Genomic DNA, 20,000 nt, shown 5'->3' with positions numbered 1-20,000 from the left:
ACACTGCACACAAGAGAACAAGAACACACAAACACAAACACACACAGATGACACTGCACACCAGAGAACAAGAACACACACTCAGAGAGATAACACTGCACACCAGAGAACAAGAACACACACACACACACACACACACACACACACAGAGATGACACTGCACTTCAGAGAACAAGAACACACACACACACACACACACACACACACAGATGACACTGCACACCAGAGAACAAGAACACACACACACACACACACAGATGACACTGCACACCAGAGAACAAGAACACACAAACACAAACATACACAGATGACACTGCACACCAGAGAACAAGAACACACACACACACACACACACACAGATGACACTGCACACCAGAGAACAAGAACACACAAACACAAACACACACAGATGACACTGCACACCAGAGAACAAGAACACACACACACACACACACACACACACACACACACACAGATGACACTGCACACCAGAGAACAAGAACACACACACACACACACACACACACACACAGATGACACTGCACACAAGAGAACAAGAACACACAAACACAAACACACACAGATGACACTGCACACCAGAGAACAAGAACACACACTCAGAGAGATAACACTGCACACCAGAGAACAAGAACACACACACACACACACACACACACACACACACACACACACACACACACACACACAGATGACACTGCATACCAGAGAACAAGAACACACAGATAACACTTTTCTGTGTGTGTGTGTCCATCTCTCTGTCTATCTATCCTCAGGGTTCCCACGGGTCATGGAATTTCTGTTCTATTCCAGACTTGGAAAGTCATGGAATTTGATCATTTGTGGGGCAAGGTCATGGAATATCAGGGAATGTTGTAGTAGCAGGTTAAAATTTACTTGCCAAAATACATTAATGCAAATTTATGTCCACGCAGAATTGATATATCTGGTAATTAGATTTACTGCTTGCTTGAGTGGTTGTGGTTAGCCTAACTTTGCTTATTCAATGCCCATTTATTCAGCTCCCACTCAGCTACGTGGCTACTCTTAATGATGTTTTCTAAACAAAGTTCGGGAGGAGCCCTTAGGGATGATTGACAGCAATTAACTCACCTGCCTTCCACCGCCAGGGTATTTAAGCCGGCCTCCTTATCTGTACGTCACACGCTGCGGCGCTCGCAAAATGATCCCTCCTCCTCCCCCTACTCCTCCATTTCACTGATAGCCCAGTTACGCATCCTCCTTACACAGGGGGGTGCAAGCGGCCATCGCGATCTCCGCTTCAGGCATTCCATGACCACGGCCAGCTACCATGCCAAACACGCGCTTAGCTTATTTACTCAGTATAGCAATCATGCCGACGGGCGAACTAGGAAAATCTTTGGTCGGTATATTGTAGGCCTACGATTCATTCTAAGTAGGTCATGGAAATTCAGGTTTTTTGTCAGGGAAAGTCAGGGAAAAGTCATGGAATTCTACATCTGACTTGATCTGAGTGGGAACCCTGTATCCTTTTCTCTGTGTCTGTCCATCTCTCTATCTATCTATCCCTGTCTCCATGTGTCTGTCCATCTCTCTATCTATCCCAGTGGTTCCCAAACTTTTTTTCCTGCGTACCACCACCTACATCCTGACTCGGCTAGCGCACCCCCACCATCCAACACATAAAAACGTAACACATTCTATTGACGCTTTCCAGGGATCATGTTTACAGTAATTAGCCGCCCTACATGATAACAAATAACAAAATCAAAATGTGCAACTGGTCTATGAGCTCTCACACTAAAAAAACAGTGTGGAGAACAACATTATGAAACACAAAGACCAACGAGAACATAGGCTTAAGATAAACAAAAATCATTTTTACTGTAACACCTTTCCGACATTGCCCTTTTCATCTAGTGGAAGCTGTATTGTACCACAGTTTGGGAATCCCTGATCTAAAGTATCAGCCCGGAGGTCTTGCTTCTCTCAGTCGCTTTGGTGCATTTCTCAAATCATCATTAACGTTTGCACAGCAATGCAACAGTTTGCATTTCTCAAAACAATTAGTGCAAACTGCACCACATAGTGGGTTACCTGCAAAAGTGTGTATCTTAGTTAAAGTTACACATTATTGTCTGTGTAGGTGGTTGATTTCAAGACAGCGGATATGTTTGACAGTTGACAGTGGATATGCGCTCGGGGAGTAGTGAGGGGTTAGGCGCCTTGCTCAAGGGCACTTCAGATGTTCCTACTCGGGGTTCGAATCGGCAGCCCTCTGGTTACAAGTCCTAAGCGCTAACCAGTAGGCCACGGCTGCCCCCAAATTGCTCATGTGCTCAGCAGACACCGTCTCAATAGTGCTACAGAGGCGATTAGTAATTGAAAATGTAAAATACATCAGTTGCATGGATGTACTAAAGCATTGCTGTTTGTTCAAGATGGGGAGAAACTGCCTTAATGATGTGCACAAGTCATAAGATGATATGGAGATTGAAGAAAAAGAAAAAGATATTAAGGGAGGAGAGGAGAGGGGGATATTAAGGGAGGAGAGGAGAGAGGGATATTAAGGGAGGAGAGGAGAAGAGGAGAGGGGGATATTAAGGGAGGAGAGGAGAAGAGGAGAGGGGGATATTAAGGGAGGAGAGGAGAGAGGGATATTAAGGGAGGAGAGGAGAAGAGGAGAGGGGGATATTAAGGGAGGAGAGGAGGATGTTAAGGGAGGAGAGGAGGAGAGGGGGATATTAAGGGAAGAGAGGAAAAGAGGAGAGGAGAGGGGGATATTAAGGGAGGAGAGGAGAGAGGGATGTTAAGGGAGGAGAGGAGAAGAGGAAAGGGGGATATTAAGGGAGGAGAGGAGAGAGGGATATTAAGGGAGGAGAGGAGAAGAGGAGAGGGGGATATTAAAGGAAGAGAGGAAAAGAGGAGAGGAGAGGGGGATATTAAGGGAGGAGAGGAGGATGTTAAGGGAGGAGAGGAGGAGAGGAGAGGGGGATATTAAGGGAGGAGAGGAGAGGGGGATATTAAGGGAGGAGAGGAGAGAGGGATGTTAAGGGAGGAGAGGAGGAGAGGAGAGGGGGATATTAAGGGAGGAGAGGAGAGGGGGATGTTAAGGGAGGAGAGGAAGAGAGGAGAGGGGGATGTTAAGGGAGGAGAGGAGGGTTTTGCTGCTGAGAGATGACACTGGCTGCATGGGTCTGCTCATTACGCAGGGCTGTGGAGATTAATGATAACTCTCTGCTCTGCTCATTAGATTAACTCTTAAGTAGCATGTGTGTGTGTGTGTGTGCGTGTGTGCGTGTGTGTGTGTGTGTGTGTGTGTGTGTGTGTGTGTGTGTGTGTGTGTGTGTGTGTGTTTGCTAAACAAATAACAGCCGGTGCTTCTAAGAAGTTTGGTTTCAGACTTAAAAGGAAAAGGAACTGGCAGCGGTGAGAAAGAGAAAGTAGTTTGCGATTTTAACGCCACTTTCTTCCTGTCTCTCTTTGCCATATATTCATCCACTCTCCTACACATACGCACACACACACACACACACACACACACACACACACACACACACACACACACACACACACACACACACACACACACACACACACACACACACGTCCAGTTCCAGGCTGTCATCTGTCTGTGCCTGTTGTGCTGGGAAGCTTACGGCCCCAGGAGGGTGTGAACGTCCAGCCCCGCTTGGAGAGATGAGTTATTAACACGAAGGCTGTGTGTGTGTGTGTGTGTGTGTGTGTGTGTGTGTGTGAGAGAGAGAGAGAGAGAGAGAGAGAGAAAGAGAGTGTGTGTGTGAGAGCACAGAGGCAGTCTGGCCTCTCACATTCATGCTGGACTGTCACACACACACACACACACACACACACACACACACACACGTAGTATAACATGAACAAAACATGCAACCTTTTTATGTCTTCTTTGAAAGCAAGGATAGATGGATTGATAGAGAGAGATGGAGAGAGTGAGAGAGGTAAGGTAAGGTGACTATTTGTACCCAAGAGTAGATTTGGTTGCAGGTAAAAAAGAGTAGGTAACATTCTGATAGCTGAGGGAACAAAACTGCCTCTGCATCTCTTAGTTTTGCAGACAGGCATTTTGTACCTGCAGCCTGATGGGAGAGGCTGAAATTCACTGTACAATATAGTGGGTGGGATCCATCCTCTAAGATACTCAACTATAGCCTCTGTAGCTGCCTACTGTGAGAGATGGAGTGATACAGAGAGATGGAGAGAGGGAAAAAGATGGCTGAAAAGAGAGATGGAGAGAGTGAGAGGTAAAGCGCTTTCAGACATACGTGTAAGACCGGAGGTTCTGCCGATGTTAAACGGTGGGGCCGTATATCTGAACGGCATAACCGGTCATATGGAAGTCCGAATTTAGCCGGTTGTTCTACTACTCTCCCCCTAGTATTTCCTCCGGACATTATGTAAATGTGCTGTGTCTGAACGAGGCGTAGAACATGCGGTTAAAATTCACACCTAGTGAGAGGGCGTGTTGGTGACGTTTCTTTTGTGCGTCCATGTGGTTAGATCTGACTTAAATGCCAGTGTTATGATGGAGTGGCGTCCAGAAAATCTCCGACCTGGAAAGATGCAGACATCACGGAGCTACTGTCCATGAGGGCATACAACATTTTGATAGAACACATGAAGGGAATGGCACGTTGTAGCCTACAACTGCATGGCAAGGCCAAACAAATTCAAAAGACTGCGAGATAAGCAGAAGGCGCTGAAAAGGCAGTAGCCTAAAGTGACGTCGTTGACGACAATAACAGGAGTATTTAATAAATTGTTAGCCAACGCGGTTTTCTGTTCATTGATAGCCTTCTCATGACCTGCTGAGCTCGCAGATATTTGTTGAGCATATATGCCTAGAGAAAATGAAAACAAAGAAAATCCAACTTTGTTCCAAGCTCCTTACGTAAATGCAATAGAGACATGGGGAGAGGATGCTTTTGGAAAAAATAAACCATGAAAAAACGAACAATTTAACTGTTAGTATTTTGTTTGTTGCTTAAAAACGTTGTATGATGGCCTTGAAGTCTTGAGTTAGCCTGCTGAATTGGCTGGTAGCCTACCATAAAGTTTGTGCATGCTCTCTCTCTCTCCAACGCAAACCAGATTTGGGCTTCTATAGCCAAGTAATTCTGGTACATAACGTTGAAAACAGATAAATGTGTTTATTCGAAGCACACATACAAATACTGTAGGTCAATTTCAAGTGCGCACTTACGTGACTAGCCTACTCCAAGTATTAGCCTACGCACAATAGATTTCTCTTCTTTAGCCTACATAATGCATAGGCTACACTTTGTAAACAAAAAACAGCTGTGACAGGCAGCGGCCGCATATATTCTGCGTCATGTCTCGCATCTTGTGAACTCTACAAGCCCCCACCCCTCACTCGACAACCACACAGAGATTCTGTAATGTGTGTGTATGTCGTTCACACATACGTCCGTATAAGGTCAGTATATGGTAAGCAGGTTAGCATCATATCTGAATCATCCGAAGGGTAGGACCTCCGTTTGACAAACCTCCGCATATACTCTGGAGGTTATATCTGAAAGCGCTTGTAGAGATGGTGTGATAGAGAGAGATGGGGATGGAAGGGTAGAGATGGTGTGATATAGAGAGATGGGGATGGAAAGGTAGAGATGGTGTGATAAAGAGAGATGGGGAAGGAGGGGTAGAGTTATTCCGGTCTGTCTCAGTTCATTAGCAGCTCAGTGTGGGACGCTCTGAGAGAAACCGACCAGCGTCTGGACAAGAGCACAGAGGGACACACCAAGGACACACTTTACAGTCCCCCCCCCCCCCACACACACACACACACACACACACACACACACACACACACACACACATACTGCACACATACTGTACAGTACACACACAAACACACACACACACACAAACACACACACACATACCACACACAAACACACACACACACACACACACACACACATACACACACACACACACACACACACACACACACACACACACACACACACACACAAACCCCCCACATACCACACACACACACACACACACACAACGAACAAATGAGTGAGGCGGTTCAAACATGGCCAGGCCCAGGCAGACTAGCCTTAAAAGTTTTTTCAGAGGCCAGACGCGATAGATGATGATAAATTGGTAACGTCTGAAGCCTCAGATGTCCGGTCAACTCCACCACCAGATAAAAATCAGAAGTGTCGGGCGTATCTGTCGGAATCATGACGTTGGAAGTGGAGTTGCGGGGTTGCGGCCTCTCCAAGACACTGTCATTCTCCGTGTACACTGGACATGCAACATGTGTTCTGTACCCAAAGCATACAGTAGGCCTATGCTTTCTATGTCTATGATCTGCAGGGTTAGGGCCTCCTCGACGAGGAGATTGCTGGTCCGCGCACAATTAAACGGTTATCATTGAACCGCGGACCGAAAGAAAAAGAAACTAAACATTTCCCAGAATAGGAAACATTTCTTAATTTATTGTTATCAAATAAATTATAGCCTTAGTGGTGTGAGCGCTCATTCTTGTGCAAGTTAAACAGTGGAACCACTGGAGATAACGTGGGTAGCAGCAACAAACAATTGTAGCCTTTTTAAAACAATGAACGAAGCGGACTCTTGCTGTTAATGAAAACACTGGCTAGATCTTGTTAGGCATGTTTACGTAAGTTAGGCTAATGGACATGTTGCATTCTATTCAGCCTGATTATGTCATTCTTTAAGCTACATAGCCTGTCTCCAGATTTCCTCAACTTGACTAATTTAGAAGCGATAAAAGGATATTTGACCGGCATATCATCAAAATGTCCGGAAAACGAAACCTCCGGCACCATTTTTTTCTAGCGGAAACTCTGTCACACACATACACACAGGCACTCACACACTTCTACTACTACTACTACTACTACTACTACTACTGCACACACACACCAAGGACACACTTTTCAGCCCCCCCCCCCACACACACCACTGCACACACACACACACACACACATAGACATGCACACAGACACACACACACACCACCGCATACACACACAGGTCACTCACACACACTCTCCTCCACTCACACAAACCACTCACACACACTCTCCTCCACAAACACAGATCTCTCACACACACACACACTCTCCTTCATGAACACAGATCACTCTCTCTCTCTCCCTCTCTTTTCCTTTCACACCTGTATCAGTAAAAACTAAAATATCTCACAGCTTACTTTTTGCCTCCTTCATTTCCTCCATTTCCCAGCGTGCACCACTGTGGGGACTTGGTGGTGGGCTAGTCTGGCACAGACAACAGGCTGCTTAAACACAAGCCTTCAGGCTAAAACTGCGGGAGGCAGATTATGAGCAACTGTCTCTTTGCGTGTGTGTGTGTGTGTGTGTGTGTGTGTGTGTGTGTGTGTGTGTGTGTTGTGTGTGTCTGTGTGTGTGTGTGTGTGTGCTGTAAAATCAGATGTCTTCATTTGATTGTGTTATATCCATATTGTGTGTAGCATTTCATGCATAATTTATAGGAACAATCATTTTCCATTATACAAATGAAGGAAAAGTGAATTATATTTAGTCTGTGTGTGTGTGTGTTAGGGTTGAAGTGGGTAAAAAACATGTCAGACCACATGCTGGCCTATCAATCAGAACTGCAAAGCTGTTATTAGCTTATTATCATACATATTAAATATGAGAACCACATACGCACAAACACACACACACACACACACACTCAAACACACACAGCTCTATACATGTGTGGGAGTGTTTTTTGAGGGCAAAACAGTGACTGTTTGAGAGTAAATGTGTGTGTGTGTGTGTGTGTGTGTGTGTGTGTGTGTGTGTGTGTGTGTGTGTGTGTGTGTGTGTGTGTCGTGACAGCTTGCTGCAGGAGGCTGTATGCAAGAGCAACAGAGCAGTCAGGAAGGTCTATTTCAGGCTGCACGCATGGGACCAATAACAGAGAAAAAGAGAGAGAGAGAGGGAGAGAGATAGAGTGAAGGAAAGAGGGAGAAAGAGAGTGAGAGTTATGCTAGAGAAGAGAAGAGGGATTCCTTTAGTTGCACACTGCCCTGTTCCATTCACAAATCTCTATTCCTTCTTTTTTCTCTTCTGACTTCTTTTTCTCTCCCTCTCTCATCTCTCTCTCCCTCCCTCTCTCCTTCTGTTGAATACCAATGAGAGAGGGACTGCACCACTCTACAGCTCCCCTGAGAGAGAGTCGTGACCCCCCCCCCCCTTCCATTTTTACTCTCTCCTGCTCACCCTCTTCCTCTCCCCCTCTCTCTCCCTCTCTCTCTTCCTCTCTCTCCCTCTCTCTTTCTCACTCTCTTTCTTTCTCTCTCTCACTGTCTTCCCTAGCCTAGAAATCTAGACGCACCCTAGCGGCAGCAAATTACATTTGCTGCCAGGGCTAGTCTAGCAACTCTCCGTTGGCTTGTTAGCTCGAAAAAATTAAACTTCTATCAGGCCAATCAAATCGTGTATAGAGTCGTTAAGCGGGCTTAACATAATGATTGATGGCAGAGTTGCAACGGTTTGGCTTGAATTCCCTGTTACTTGAAAACAAATAAGATAATGTTGCTGTTGGCGAACAGTGTGACACGAGTTAAGCTTTTATTAAGTTGGCAAAAGTTTGAACTAGCCACCTAGCGCCGCTGGTGGGAAACGCATGGGACTCATCACGCTGTCCTATTGCGTGCAGAGGGAATTTGAAAGACAACCGATTACCCCGCCCCTCAGACTGAGCACTGCGAACGGTGTGTGCCCAGACCCTACATTTAAATGTGGGCCTGGCTCGTCAGGCTATGTCTTCCCTTCTTCTGTTTTTCTGTCTGTTATCTATATTCCTTCTCTTCTCCCTCCTCTCCTGTTGTCTCTTCCTATTCTCTCTCTCCTCTCTTCCTACCCCTTTTCTCTCATCTATTTGTTTTTGTTTTCTTCTTTTCTCTCATATCTTTACATGCCCCCCTAACTCTTCTCCCCTCTTTCTTTTTTTCTCTTTCTCTCTCTATTCTCTCCCCTCTTCTTCTCGCCTCTCCTCTCCTCTCTCTCATCTCCATTTTCCTCTCCTCCTCTCCTCTCTCCTCTCTTTCTCCTCCTTTCCTCTCCTCTCTCTCCTCCTCTCTTCTCTTCTCTCATCTCTTCTGCTCATCTCTCCCCCCATCTCCACTCTTCTCTCTTCTCCTCTTCTCCTCTCCTCTCCTCCCTGTTCCTATTGTTGCTGAGTCTCCTCATTAGACTCTCTAAAAGCCTGTCAGTCATGTTCCCCCTGTCTTCAGAAGCACCGCACTGAACCCTGGGAGATGTAGTTCGTGAGCCAGCAGGCTGCCTTCTGAACTCCACTGCCCAGGAGTCTGTCTGCGGCAGAGGCATCCGAGAGCACCTGCTCTGCGCTGCGTTGCATGCGTTGCCATGACGCTGCCGTGGCTCGGTGAAGAGAATATGGAGTGTGAGGTTAATTCTGTGTGGAGCAGCACAAATGGAATAGAAAGCCGCGCCGGCAGGGGTTATTTAATTACAGCAGCAGCGGTGGCAGGCAGGCACTCAGGCACACAGGCAGGCACACAGACAGGCACACAGGCAGGCACTCAGGGACACAGACAGGCACGCAGACAGGCACACAGACAGGCACACAGACAGGCACACAGACAGGCAGATGCAGGCACACAGACAGGCACTCAGGCACACAGGGATACAGACAGGAATGCAGTCAGGCACACAGACAGGCACACAGACAGGCACTCAGGGACACAGACAGGCACTCAGGCACACAGGGATACAGACAGGAATGCAGTCAGGCACACAGACAGGCACGCAGACAGGCACGCAGACAGGCACACAGACAGGCAGATGCAGGCAGGCAGGCAGGGACGCAGGCAGGCAGGCAGGCAGGCAGTGATGCAGGCAGGCAGGCAGGGATGCAGGGAGGGAGGGACGCAGGCAGGCAGGGACGCAGGCAGGCAGGCAGGCAGGCAGGGACGCAGGCAGGCAGGGATGCAGGGAGGGAGGGAGGCACACAGGCAGGCAGGCGCGGAGTAATTGAAGAGAGCCACAGTGAATCTCCAGTCAGCAGCAACAGTATTTACATGTTTACATTACCAACACGTGCACACACACACATGCACACATATACATACACATGCATACATACACCACACACACACACACACACACACATACTGTGCATACATACTGTACATACACACATGCATCAGACACACACACACACACACACACACACACACACGCACACACAAAGAGAATGGATATAGAAACACACTCTCAATGGTCTTTTATCAGCAAGAGTTATCAATCATGTATGGTTTCCTATGGTGTGTTTGTGTCTGTGTGTGCGTCTGTGTATGTGTGTGTTTGTGTCTGAGTGGGGCATAATTAATTTAAATAATTATGTAAATAGTATTAAATGCTTTGTTGACTTTGACTGTGAAGAAAGCAGACATAGCCTCCATCCTTTAGCAGAGTGAGGAAATGCTTTTTTTGTTAAATATATTGCACACACACACACATCGTTGCACATACAGTACACCCACACACACAATAAAAAACAGTAACACACACACAAATACAAAATGTATACATCCACATTGATATTCACTCACAGACTCACTCACACACACGTCACACACATACACACACACACACACACACACGTCTCACACACACTGCACACACAAATGCACTCTATCTCTGTCACTGCTGATGTTAAGCCTAGAAAGAGAGCACTGTTAGGAATTAGAATGGGATGGAAATGTGGTCTAGTTATGTCACGTATGGCATATCTGTCATATCCATGGCTGTGTCTGTGTGTCTGTGTGTGTGTGTCTGTATGTGTTTGTGTGTGTGTGTGTCTTTCTGTGTGTGTGAGCGTGTGAGCTATCTTGCCTTCATTAACTTGACTGGCCTTTTGCTGGAGGGAGACAAGATGAACAGCTTCTGTCCTCATTTTATGAGTGTCACTGTGTGTGTGTGTGTGTGTGTGTGTGTGTGTGTGTGTGTATTGTGTGTATTGAGTATGATCAAACATTGCTTTTCTCCATCTGCGTGTCTCATCAGCCTTGAGCTTCCTGTATTTAATGATCCCCACATGCAGCATATGAGTGTACACACTCACTCACTCTGTCATCTAGACTTTAAGTGTAAATGTGTGTGTGTGTGTGTGTGTGCGTGTGTGTGTGTGTGTGTGTGCATGTGCGTGTGTGTGTTTTAAAAAAGCTGGTACACCACTGGGTGGTCTGAAGCATTTCTCATTTAATGGAACATTTGGAAAAATTAAATAAGTAAAGGAAGTGTGCGTGTGCGTGTGCGTGTGCGTGTGCGTGTGTGTGTGTGTGTGTGTGTGTGTGTGTGTGTGTGTGTGTACATGTAAGGTAGGGTATTTCAAGAAAGAATGATGAACCTAAATGCCTTGTAGAAATGCAGAAAACTGATGATGACCTTGAGAATGACCATGACAATGACGGCCCCCTCAATGTGTGTGTGTGTGTGTGTGTGTGTGTGCGTGCGTGCGTTTGTGTAGATGACAATGACGGCCCCCTCAATGTGTGTGTGTGTGTGTGTGTGTGTGTGTGTGTGCGTGCGTTTGTGTAGATGACAATGACGGCCCCCTCAATGTGTGTGTGTGTGTGTGTGTGTGTGTGCGTGCGTTTGTGTAGATGACAAGGACGGCCCCCTCAATGTGTGTGTGTGTGTGTGTGTGTGTGTGCGTGCGTTTGTGTAGATGACAAGGACGGTCCCCTCAATGTGTGTGTGTGTGTGTGTGTGTGTGTGTGCGTGCGTGCGTTTGTGTAGATGACAAGGACGGCCCCCTCAATGTGTGTGTGTGTGTGTGTGTGTGTGTGCGTGCGTTTGTGTAGATGACAAGGACGGTCCCCTCCACCATCTCATTCCAACAAATCCAGCCCACTGACTAATATGAGTCTGACACCCCTACTTTTAGAGGTTTTTGACATTGGTCTTACTGTAGTGTGTGTGTGTGTGTTTATAAATAGACGCTCAGTCCCCTCAGTGCTGCTATTTCGGTGGCAGGAGTCATGACTGTTCTCCCTTCTTGCTCTCTCTGCCACATATCACACACACACACAGTTTTTCACACAGTCTCTTTATTGTGTGTGTGTGAGTACCTCTGTGTGTGTGTGTGTGTGTGTATGTGTGAGTACCTGTGTGTGTGAGCATGTGTGTGTGTCTGTGTGTGTGTGAGAGAGAGAGCACGTGTGTGTGGGTGTCAGTATGAGCAGAAGGGCTCTTTGTGTCCTGCTGAAGTCTCAGTAGAATTTTCCGGTGTCCTGTGGGGACTGCCCTCTTTCAGTCCCTCTCAATCTCCCACTCTCTTACACACACACACACACACACACATATTTGGCCTCCGGATGTGACATTCGGATCGTTACCAGTGAGGATATGTATATATTCTCCGACAGGAAGTCGTAATTGCACTCTTTAGAGTTATCCTCCATGTCTGTGTGAACTGCCTGTGTGTGTGTGTGTGTGTGTGTGTGTGTGCACCGTCAGGAGTCTTGATGGAGGGTTGTGACACCTCCAATCTCTCATCAATACTGGATGTTTACAGAAATCTAGGCTGTTGCCCGGACAGATCCCTGAGCTACTGGACTCAGCTTCAAAGCACTGTGTGTGTGTGTGTGTGTGTGTGTGTGTGTGTGTGTGTGTGTGTGACTGTGTGTGTGTGTGTGTGTTTCTGTGCTTTTGGGTGTGTATATGTATGCATGTGCATTGTGGAGAGGAACAGAAAGAAAGAAAGCATCAGTAAGAAAAGTATACTTATTATAATTATACTATAAAAGTATTATTATTTATTTCTGAAAGGCTTTTCCCACGCATATAGTAAATATGAGTTTTTAATACACCAAAAAATTAAAGCTGATTAATCGCATTTCATAGTGACATTTGACCCAGTGCAGTCTGGCTACAGTGACTAAAGGAGGCAGACGAGAAAGCACTGCTTGGTCCTGGGAATGAAACATTTAGCCTACGTTTTTTTTTAAAAAAACATCCAGACCACTCCTGTTGACAGCAGCATCATTCTCGTTTTCTGCAGTAAGGCATTTCCGTTGCCTACCATAGGAGTTCATCAAGTCTGAAGTATCACCTCAATGCAAAGCAACCCGGAGGTACGAGTTAGCTCACCTCTTGATGATAATAATGCTAGCTGAGTTAGCTCACCTCTTGATGATAATAATGCTAGCTGAGTTAGCTCACCTCTTGATGATAATAATGCTAGCCGCCAGCTTTGTCAAAGTTAACTTTGCAAACGTGTAGTTTACTTAGCCTACCCTATGACTAACTATGACCGACTAACTAACTAACCGACGAACTCTCTTATTAAATTGACTACATTTGTTGCACACTTGAAACAAAATGTCTTCACAAGTATGTTGTAGGTGGTTACATTTATTTCCATTCCAATAACGTTCGCACGCTGCTTTTGTTTGTCTCGTTTCTCCTACTGTTTAGTTTCATCTTTTTCTACTCAACTACTTGAACTGCTTTCTTATCCTGGACTGCCACCTACTGGATAGAAAAGGCAATAACATAGTAATTATGTGAATACAAATCTACAACATGTTTGAATGGCCAAAAAAAAGGACAAATCAAGGGGGATATTACCTTGGTGTTAGGGTACTGCACATGTCATTGACAAACTTCAGTCATTTGCATTTATCATGCTAAAAATCTGACACCAGGCACAGCGCTGATGCAGGGACGGATTAAACAGATATGGCCCCCTGTGCACAATATCAAAAAAGGCCCCCCCTCTCCCTGACCGCGACTCGCGCGTGCACGTGATGTGCGTGTGCAGCCAGCGCGTCTCTTTTTGCTGTCACTGCGCAGGCAGGCACAATTTCACACAATGGAAAATGTAGTACATTATGTCATACGTATAGTATAACTCAGGCCCACACAGAAATGAATTCCAGCAGCTGTTTTTATTATTAGGCTGTAATCTCCCTTTGCTGTCCAAACAGTCTACAGCAGGGGTTCCCAACCTTTTTCATTAAATGGACCGGACCAGAGCCATATAAAGCTACCTTTACGATATAAGCTACTGTTAGGCTTACTACAAGTCGCGATTTATTAGGCTATCCAATCGCTATGCTGTTTTCATGAACATTGCAGGAATCCACTTACTCCTTTAAAAAGTAACTTAGTTACTTTACTGATTACTTGATTTTAAAAGTAACTAAGTTAGATTACAAGTTACTTTATTAGTTACTTTCAGCAGCTGCCGACAACACCCCCACCGCCTCAACATAAAAATGATAACCGGTTTTGCCAATACTCACTATACTGGAAGTGCATTTTAACAGTAATGTCAACAATGTATAGCAGACAGCCCAACCTAACCTACTTAGATACTGAAATTCAGATGTTTGCTCAATAATGTCTAGTCAGTAGACCAAATAAGGAAGGCCTATTGATAGAAAAATATGTAGATTTTGGTAGTTTAGCCTTTTCATGTAGCCTTGGCAACTAGCCATCTAATATAGGCCTGAGTAATATGCAAATGAAATTACACTTGTTAAACTCACCTCAACAAGTCTTTTGCAATCATTTAACCCGCTGTGAGCTAAAAGTCACTGTTACAAACAGTGCAGTGTGCAAGACTATCAATATGTTTTACTCTTATGAGACAATTGGGTACACTTTTGTGTAGTCTGATGTGATATGGGTCTTAAATGTTCCTTTTTGAGGGGCACTGACTCTGCCATGACGCTCCTGTTCCTAGATACACTGACTGAACTGATTAATTTTCGGGAGAAAAGAGATATAAGCCCACCTACACTGAAAACTGATTGGTTGATTTAGCAAAACGGACCAGGATGCTCTCTGTCTTGGATGCGCTTCAGGCACACACGCACCACTCCTCTCTCTCTCCCTCTCCGTTGTGTGTGCGTTAAACTCGCACGCGATTTGAAGTCCGGTCTGGCTTGCATGTTCTTGTTCGCTCTAGGTTCCGGGAGATTTTATGTAATTTGCGGGCGTCAGGAAGCCGCTATCAATATGTGGGAGACTTGGGATGTCTAGCTAGACAGCACTTTGTCGCCAGCACAGAATGTACAATGTACCTTAATGTTGTCATGTTTAGCTGACACGAACTCAAAATAATGACTGTATAGATAAAATGTGCATCTCTCTCCTCCCTCCATTGTTGTTTACATTTGTGTCGCTGCGTGGTTTTACACGTGAGTTGTCCTCATGCTGAAAATGTGAGCATAGCCTACATGGCGTTAATCCCCGAGACAAGAAGAAAGCAAAGAATATATCTTTTTACTAAGGAAAATGACAAAAATAGTAACGCACAGTGACTTAGATAAGTAACTTTAATCTGATTACTGGTTTGTAAATAGTAGCGCGTTAGATTACTCGTTACCGAAAAAAGTGGTCAAAATAGACTAACTCACTGCTCACGAGTGGTTCAGTTTGTCAGTTTCACTTTCGCAAACATGCATACACATTGAATGAGCACTCATAGCCTACCACATCCACCTAATGTTATGCCTCTATATTTTATGAATTAAGAAGTATTTATTGATCAGGAAAACATTTTGTTTATTTTTCTTTCGGTCTGCGGTTCCATAACACCATTCAGTTGTGCCGCAAATTAACAGACAGACGCACAGGGCATAATCTAGCCTAAATTCATGGCTTTTTTTTTTTTTTTTAATCCGAGGGCCCCCATTGGCTCAGGGCCCCTGTGCACGCGCACACTTGGCACAAGCCATGATCCGTACCTGCGCTGATGCCTGCGCCAAAGGAAAAATTGTAATAAAAGAGAGAGACATTGAACTTTAAAAAGTCTATAATGTTGGTTTTGCTCTTCATTGATTCACTCATCTGCCATTTTTAAAAAAATATATGTTCATAGCAAAAATGGATGAATTTAGATCAATTAATCACAGAGTATGTAATTAATTAGATTAATTGCTTGACAGCCCTAAAATGTATTAAATGGTTTGTCACCCAAACCTGGGAAGAGGGTCATCTGAGGCCCTGACCCAGTTCAGCAGGTCATTACAGTTGTGTTTGTTTGTGTGTGTGTGTGTGTGTGTGTGTGTGTGTGTGTGTGTGTGTGTGTGTGTGTGTGTGTGTGGCCATTGGCCAGCTGTATGTGCTTACAGACTTTAAGTTCACTTTGAATCCCAGGCCACTAATTGTGTTGTCCTTGCTTAATGTTGTTGCCCCAGGCTGTTTGTGTGTGTGGTGTGTGTGTGTGTGTGTGTGTGTGTGTGTGTGTGTGTGTGCGTGCGTGCGTGCATGCGTGATTGTGTGCTTAATGTTGTTGTGGTTGCCCCAGGCTACATCCAAAAGGTTGCACTCACTCAAAGCATTCTCTTGCGCTGTGTCTGACAGGTCAAAAGTGGACACCAGCTCTGTTTTGCATCACCTGAGAGCAAAACATGGGGTTACCAAGACAACGGAGGGAGGGAATCTAAGGGGACTGGATGAAAATGAGGGAAAGGTTACCTCTGTGTGTGTGTGTGTGTGTGTGTGTGTGTGTCCCTCCCACTGTAAGGCCTGACTACAGATGTTCATACTTGCTAAGCCGAGGCAGCAATATTCACAAACATGGAAATACATTTAGTATCCTAGCAACAATAGATGGACAACTCTGGACAATTGTGTATGTGTGTGTTTGTATATGTGCACGTGTGCAATTGTGTATGTGTGTGTGTGTGTGTGCGAGCGTGTGTCCGTGCGTATGTGTGTGTGCGTGTGCACATGTGTTTGTATGAGGGGCCGTCTAGGCCTTAATTCATACTTGGTCTTACACACACTATCATAATCTTGCACATACACCACTATACTCATGCACACTCACTATTATAGTCATTTTACATGTATGTATGAGAGGGTATAGTCGTGTATGTTAGAGAGTATAGTAGTGTATGTGAAGGAGTATAGTAGTGAATGTGAGAGAGTATAGTAGTGTATGTGAGAGAGTAAAGAGTATAGTAGTGTATGTGAGAGAGTATAGTAGTGTATGTGAGAGAGTTTAGTAGTACATGTGAGAGAATATAGTAGTGTATGTGAGAGACTATAGTAGTGTATGTGAGAGAATATAGTAGTGTATGTGAGAGAGTATAGTAGTGTATGCGAGAGAGTTTGGTAGTGTATGTGAGAGAGTATAGTAGTGTATATGTATTTAGTAGTAGTGTATTTTTCAGGACTCAGTTCACTAAAATATGACTTCGCCAGACAAAAGGAGCTGGTAGCCTAGGCAATTACAATAGAATAGGCACCCCTCATGTCTTTGTAGCCTAATTTGCATTCGGTTTGCAGTAGTAGTTTAATATTTAGTCACATAGGACTTGGCTGATTTTTTCCTCGACCACTAGGTCTACACGAACATTGTTGACAGTGTAGGTCCCGCCCCTTCCTTGATTTTAATTGGCTAGCTAGAGAGACGTGACATTGACAAACCAATCAGGAACTGATAAATCAAACTCCTTCCGTTTCATGCAAACTCTCTCACACACACCACTATACTCTCTCACATACACCACTATACTCTCTCACATATACTACTATACTCTCTTGCATTCACTACTATACCTTCTCGCATACACTACTAAACTGTCTCGCATACACTACTAAACTCTCTCGCATACACTATTATACTCTCTCGCATACACTACTAAACTCTCTTGCATACACTACTATACTCTCTTGCATACACTAGTATACTCTCTCGCATACACTACTATACTCTCTCTCACATACACTACTATACTCTCTCACATAAACTACCAAACTCTCTCACATACACTACTATAGTCTCTCACATACACTACTATATTCTCTCACATGTACTACTAAACTCTCTCACATACACTACTATACTCCTTCACATTCACTACTATACTCCTTCACATACACTACTATACTCTCTCACATACATGACTATACCCTCTCATACATACATGTAAAATGACTATAATAGTGAGTGTGCATGAGTATAGTGGTGTATGTGCAAGATTATGATAGTGTGTGTAAGACCAAGTATGAATTAAGGCCTAGACGGCCCCTCATATGTTTGCATCCTTGCTTCCTCATGTGTCTACATTGTTCTCTGTTTGCTTTCACCTTGAGCCAAACAGTGTTTAACTGCTCAGAATAAACAGTCAGGAATGCAGATGAGTATGGTAATAACTCTTTTTCTTTCTCTCTCTCTCTCTATCTCTCCCTTTCTCTCTCTCTCTCTCTCTCTTTCTTTCTCAGTGTTAAGTATTGGTGAAGGAGGATTCTGGGAAGGCACGGTGAAGGGCAGAACTGGCTGGTTTCCTGCAGAGTGTGTGGAGGAGGTGCAGATGAGGCAGTTTGACCCAAGACTAGGTAAAACGAAGCACACAGGCACACATTCACACACACACACACACACACACACACACACACACACACACACACACACACACACACACACACACACACACACACACACACACACACACACACAGACATTACTTGTAGAGTACATGGAGGTGTTTTCATTGAACTATGGCTAGCCTGCCATCTATGTTCACTCCCCTGTCTCTGTGGAGTACTTACACAGTATATGTTTCAGCACCACATCAAGTGGACAGCTCCCTCACTCTCCTTTACGGGACACAATACATCAGGCCAAAAAACACAAAACCCAAAGAAATACACAAAAACCAAAAGATATAAAAACAGAAAAGAAGAATAAGAAAAAGAAGAGGGGAAAAAATGAAAAATCAAATAAATATATTTTTTTTTTTTTAAATCAAACAACAGGAAAACATTTGCAATGACAACTTGTTTGCAAATAGGTCAATAAAGATGCCTTAAAATATGGAAAGTAGTAATAGATCTAAGAGACATACTGTAGGCGATCTATTCCAGTCAGAGAGGGTGCCTTTAATTTAAAGGCGCGCTTCCCAATTTCTTTGGATGTGTTTGGAACAGAAAAGAAAGGATGATCAGTGTGTTTTAAACTGTATGTTGACCTGTATAGAATTAAATGTTGCTTCAAGTATGGTTATGGCTATGGTTATGGTATTTAGCAGACGCTGGTTATGGCTATGGTTATGGTATTTAGCAGACGCTGGTTATGGCTATGGTTATGGTATTTAGCAGACTAGCTGAGCATAACTGTGGTAGATCATTTATAAAAATAGAAAATAAGAGGGCCCTAGGGATGAACATTGAGGTACACCCTTTTCCATAACCCTGGGCTGGGAGAGAGCACCATGAAAAGACACGTTCTGACATCTATAATGGAGATATGAATTAAACCAAAGAATAGAGTGGTTTGATCAAGGAGAATATAATGATTAACCAAGTCAAACGCCTTGGTAAGATCAATGAATATTGTGCCAGTGGACATGTTATTATGCAGAGAGGATGTACATCATTAGTACATTTTGTAAGAGTGGTGGATGTGGAATAATTAGGTCTAAATCCAGATTGGTTTGGTGATAGAATAGAAAATTCATTAATGGATTTAAATAGTTGTTTAAATATAATCTTTTGAAATACTTTAGCTACACTGCTAATGATAGAGATTGTGATTATGTGCTTCATGTAAATGCTTGGAAAACAAATGATTGAAGACTCACCAATTCCTGTAGCCTTGTCTTTGTTGCCTTCATGATTTCCTTTTGAAAGTTTCTGATATTAAAAAGGATACATTGACAATCCAGCTGGAATCTGCCACTCTCTTTGTCTCTCTCCTGTGCGCACAAGATGCGTTCCCAATTAAGTGGAGTAAGTAATGTTAGAGCTGCTACGTGGTGGAGATTGAGAGAACCCAAAAAGTATCATCCTTGCATGTAACATGGTGTTAGTGGATTTTGACATTGTAAACGTTATCGAGGAAGAGTGAAACACAGTTTGCGGTAAAGCTACTATTTATTGGCTAAATGTGGGTGCCCCCTCTGTGGGTGGGCAGCACCCTCTGTCCTTTGGTACCCTACGCAC

General features: G+C 44.3%; 1 protein-coding gene across 8 annotated transcripts in view; it reads left to right on the top strand.

Annotated features, from left to right (window-relative positions):
- The window catches only part of shank3a (SH3 and multiple ankyrin repeat domains 3a), a 217,117-nt gene that overhangs the window by 140,107 nt on the left and 57,010 nt on the right, over positions 1–20,000 (top strand). For all 8 annotated transcript variants that reach the window (XM_042109815.1, XM_042109811.1, XM_042109809.1 and 5 more), the window contains one exon: positions 18,282–18,395. In XM_042109815.1, the coding sequence (XP_041965749.1) occupies positions 18,282–18,395 (114 nt within the window). The remainder of the gene's footprint in view (positions 1–18,281; positions 18,396–20,000) is intronic.

This window comes from Alosa sapidissima, chromosome 11 (genome assembly GCF_018492685.1).
Source record: "Alosa sapidissima isolate fAloSap1 chromosome 11, fAloSap1.pri, whole genome shotgun sequence".
Classification (NCBI taxonomy): Eukaryota; Metazoa; Chordata; class Actinopteri; order Clupeiformes; family Clupeidae; genus Alosa; species Alosa sapidissima.
Note: the sequence above shows the minus strand (reverse complement) of the source record. Positions and strands in the feature narration are given on the sequence as shown.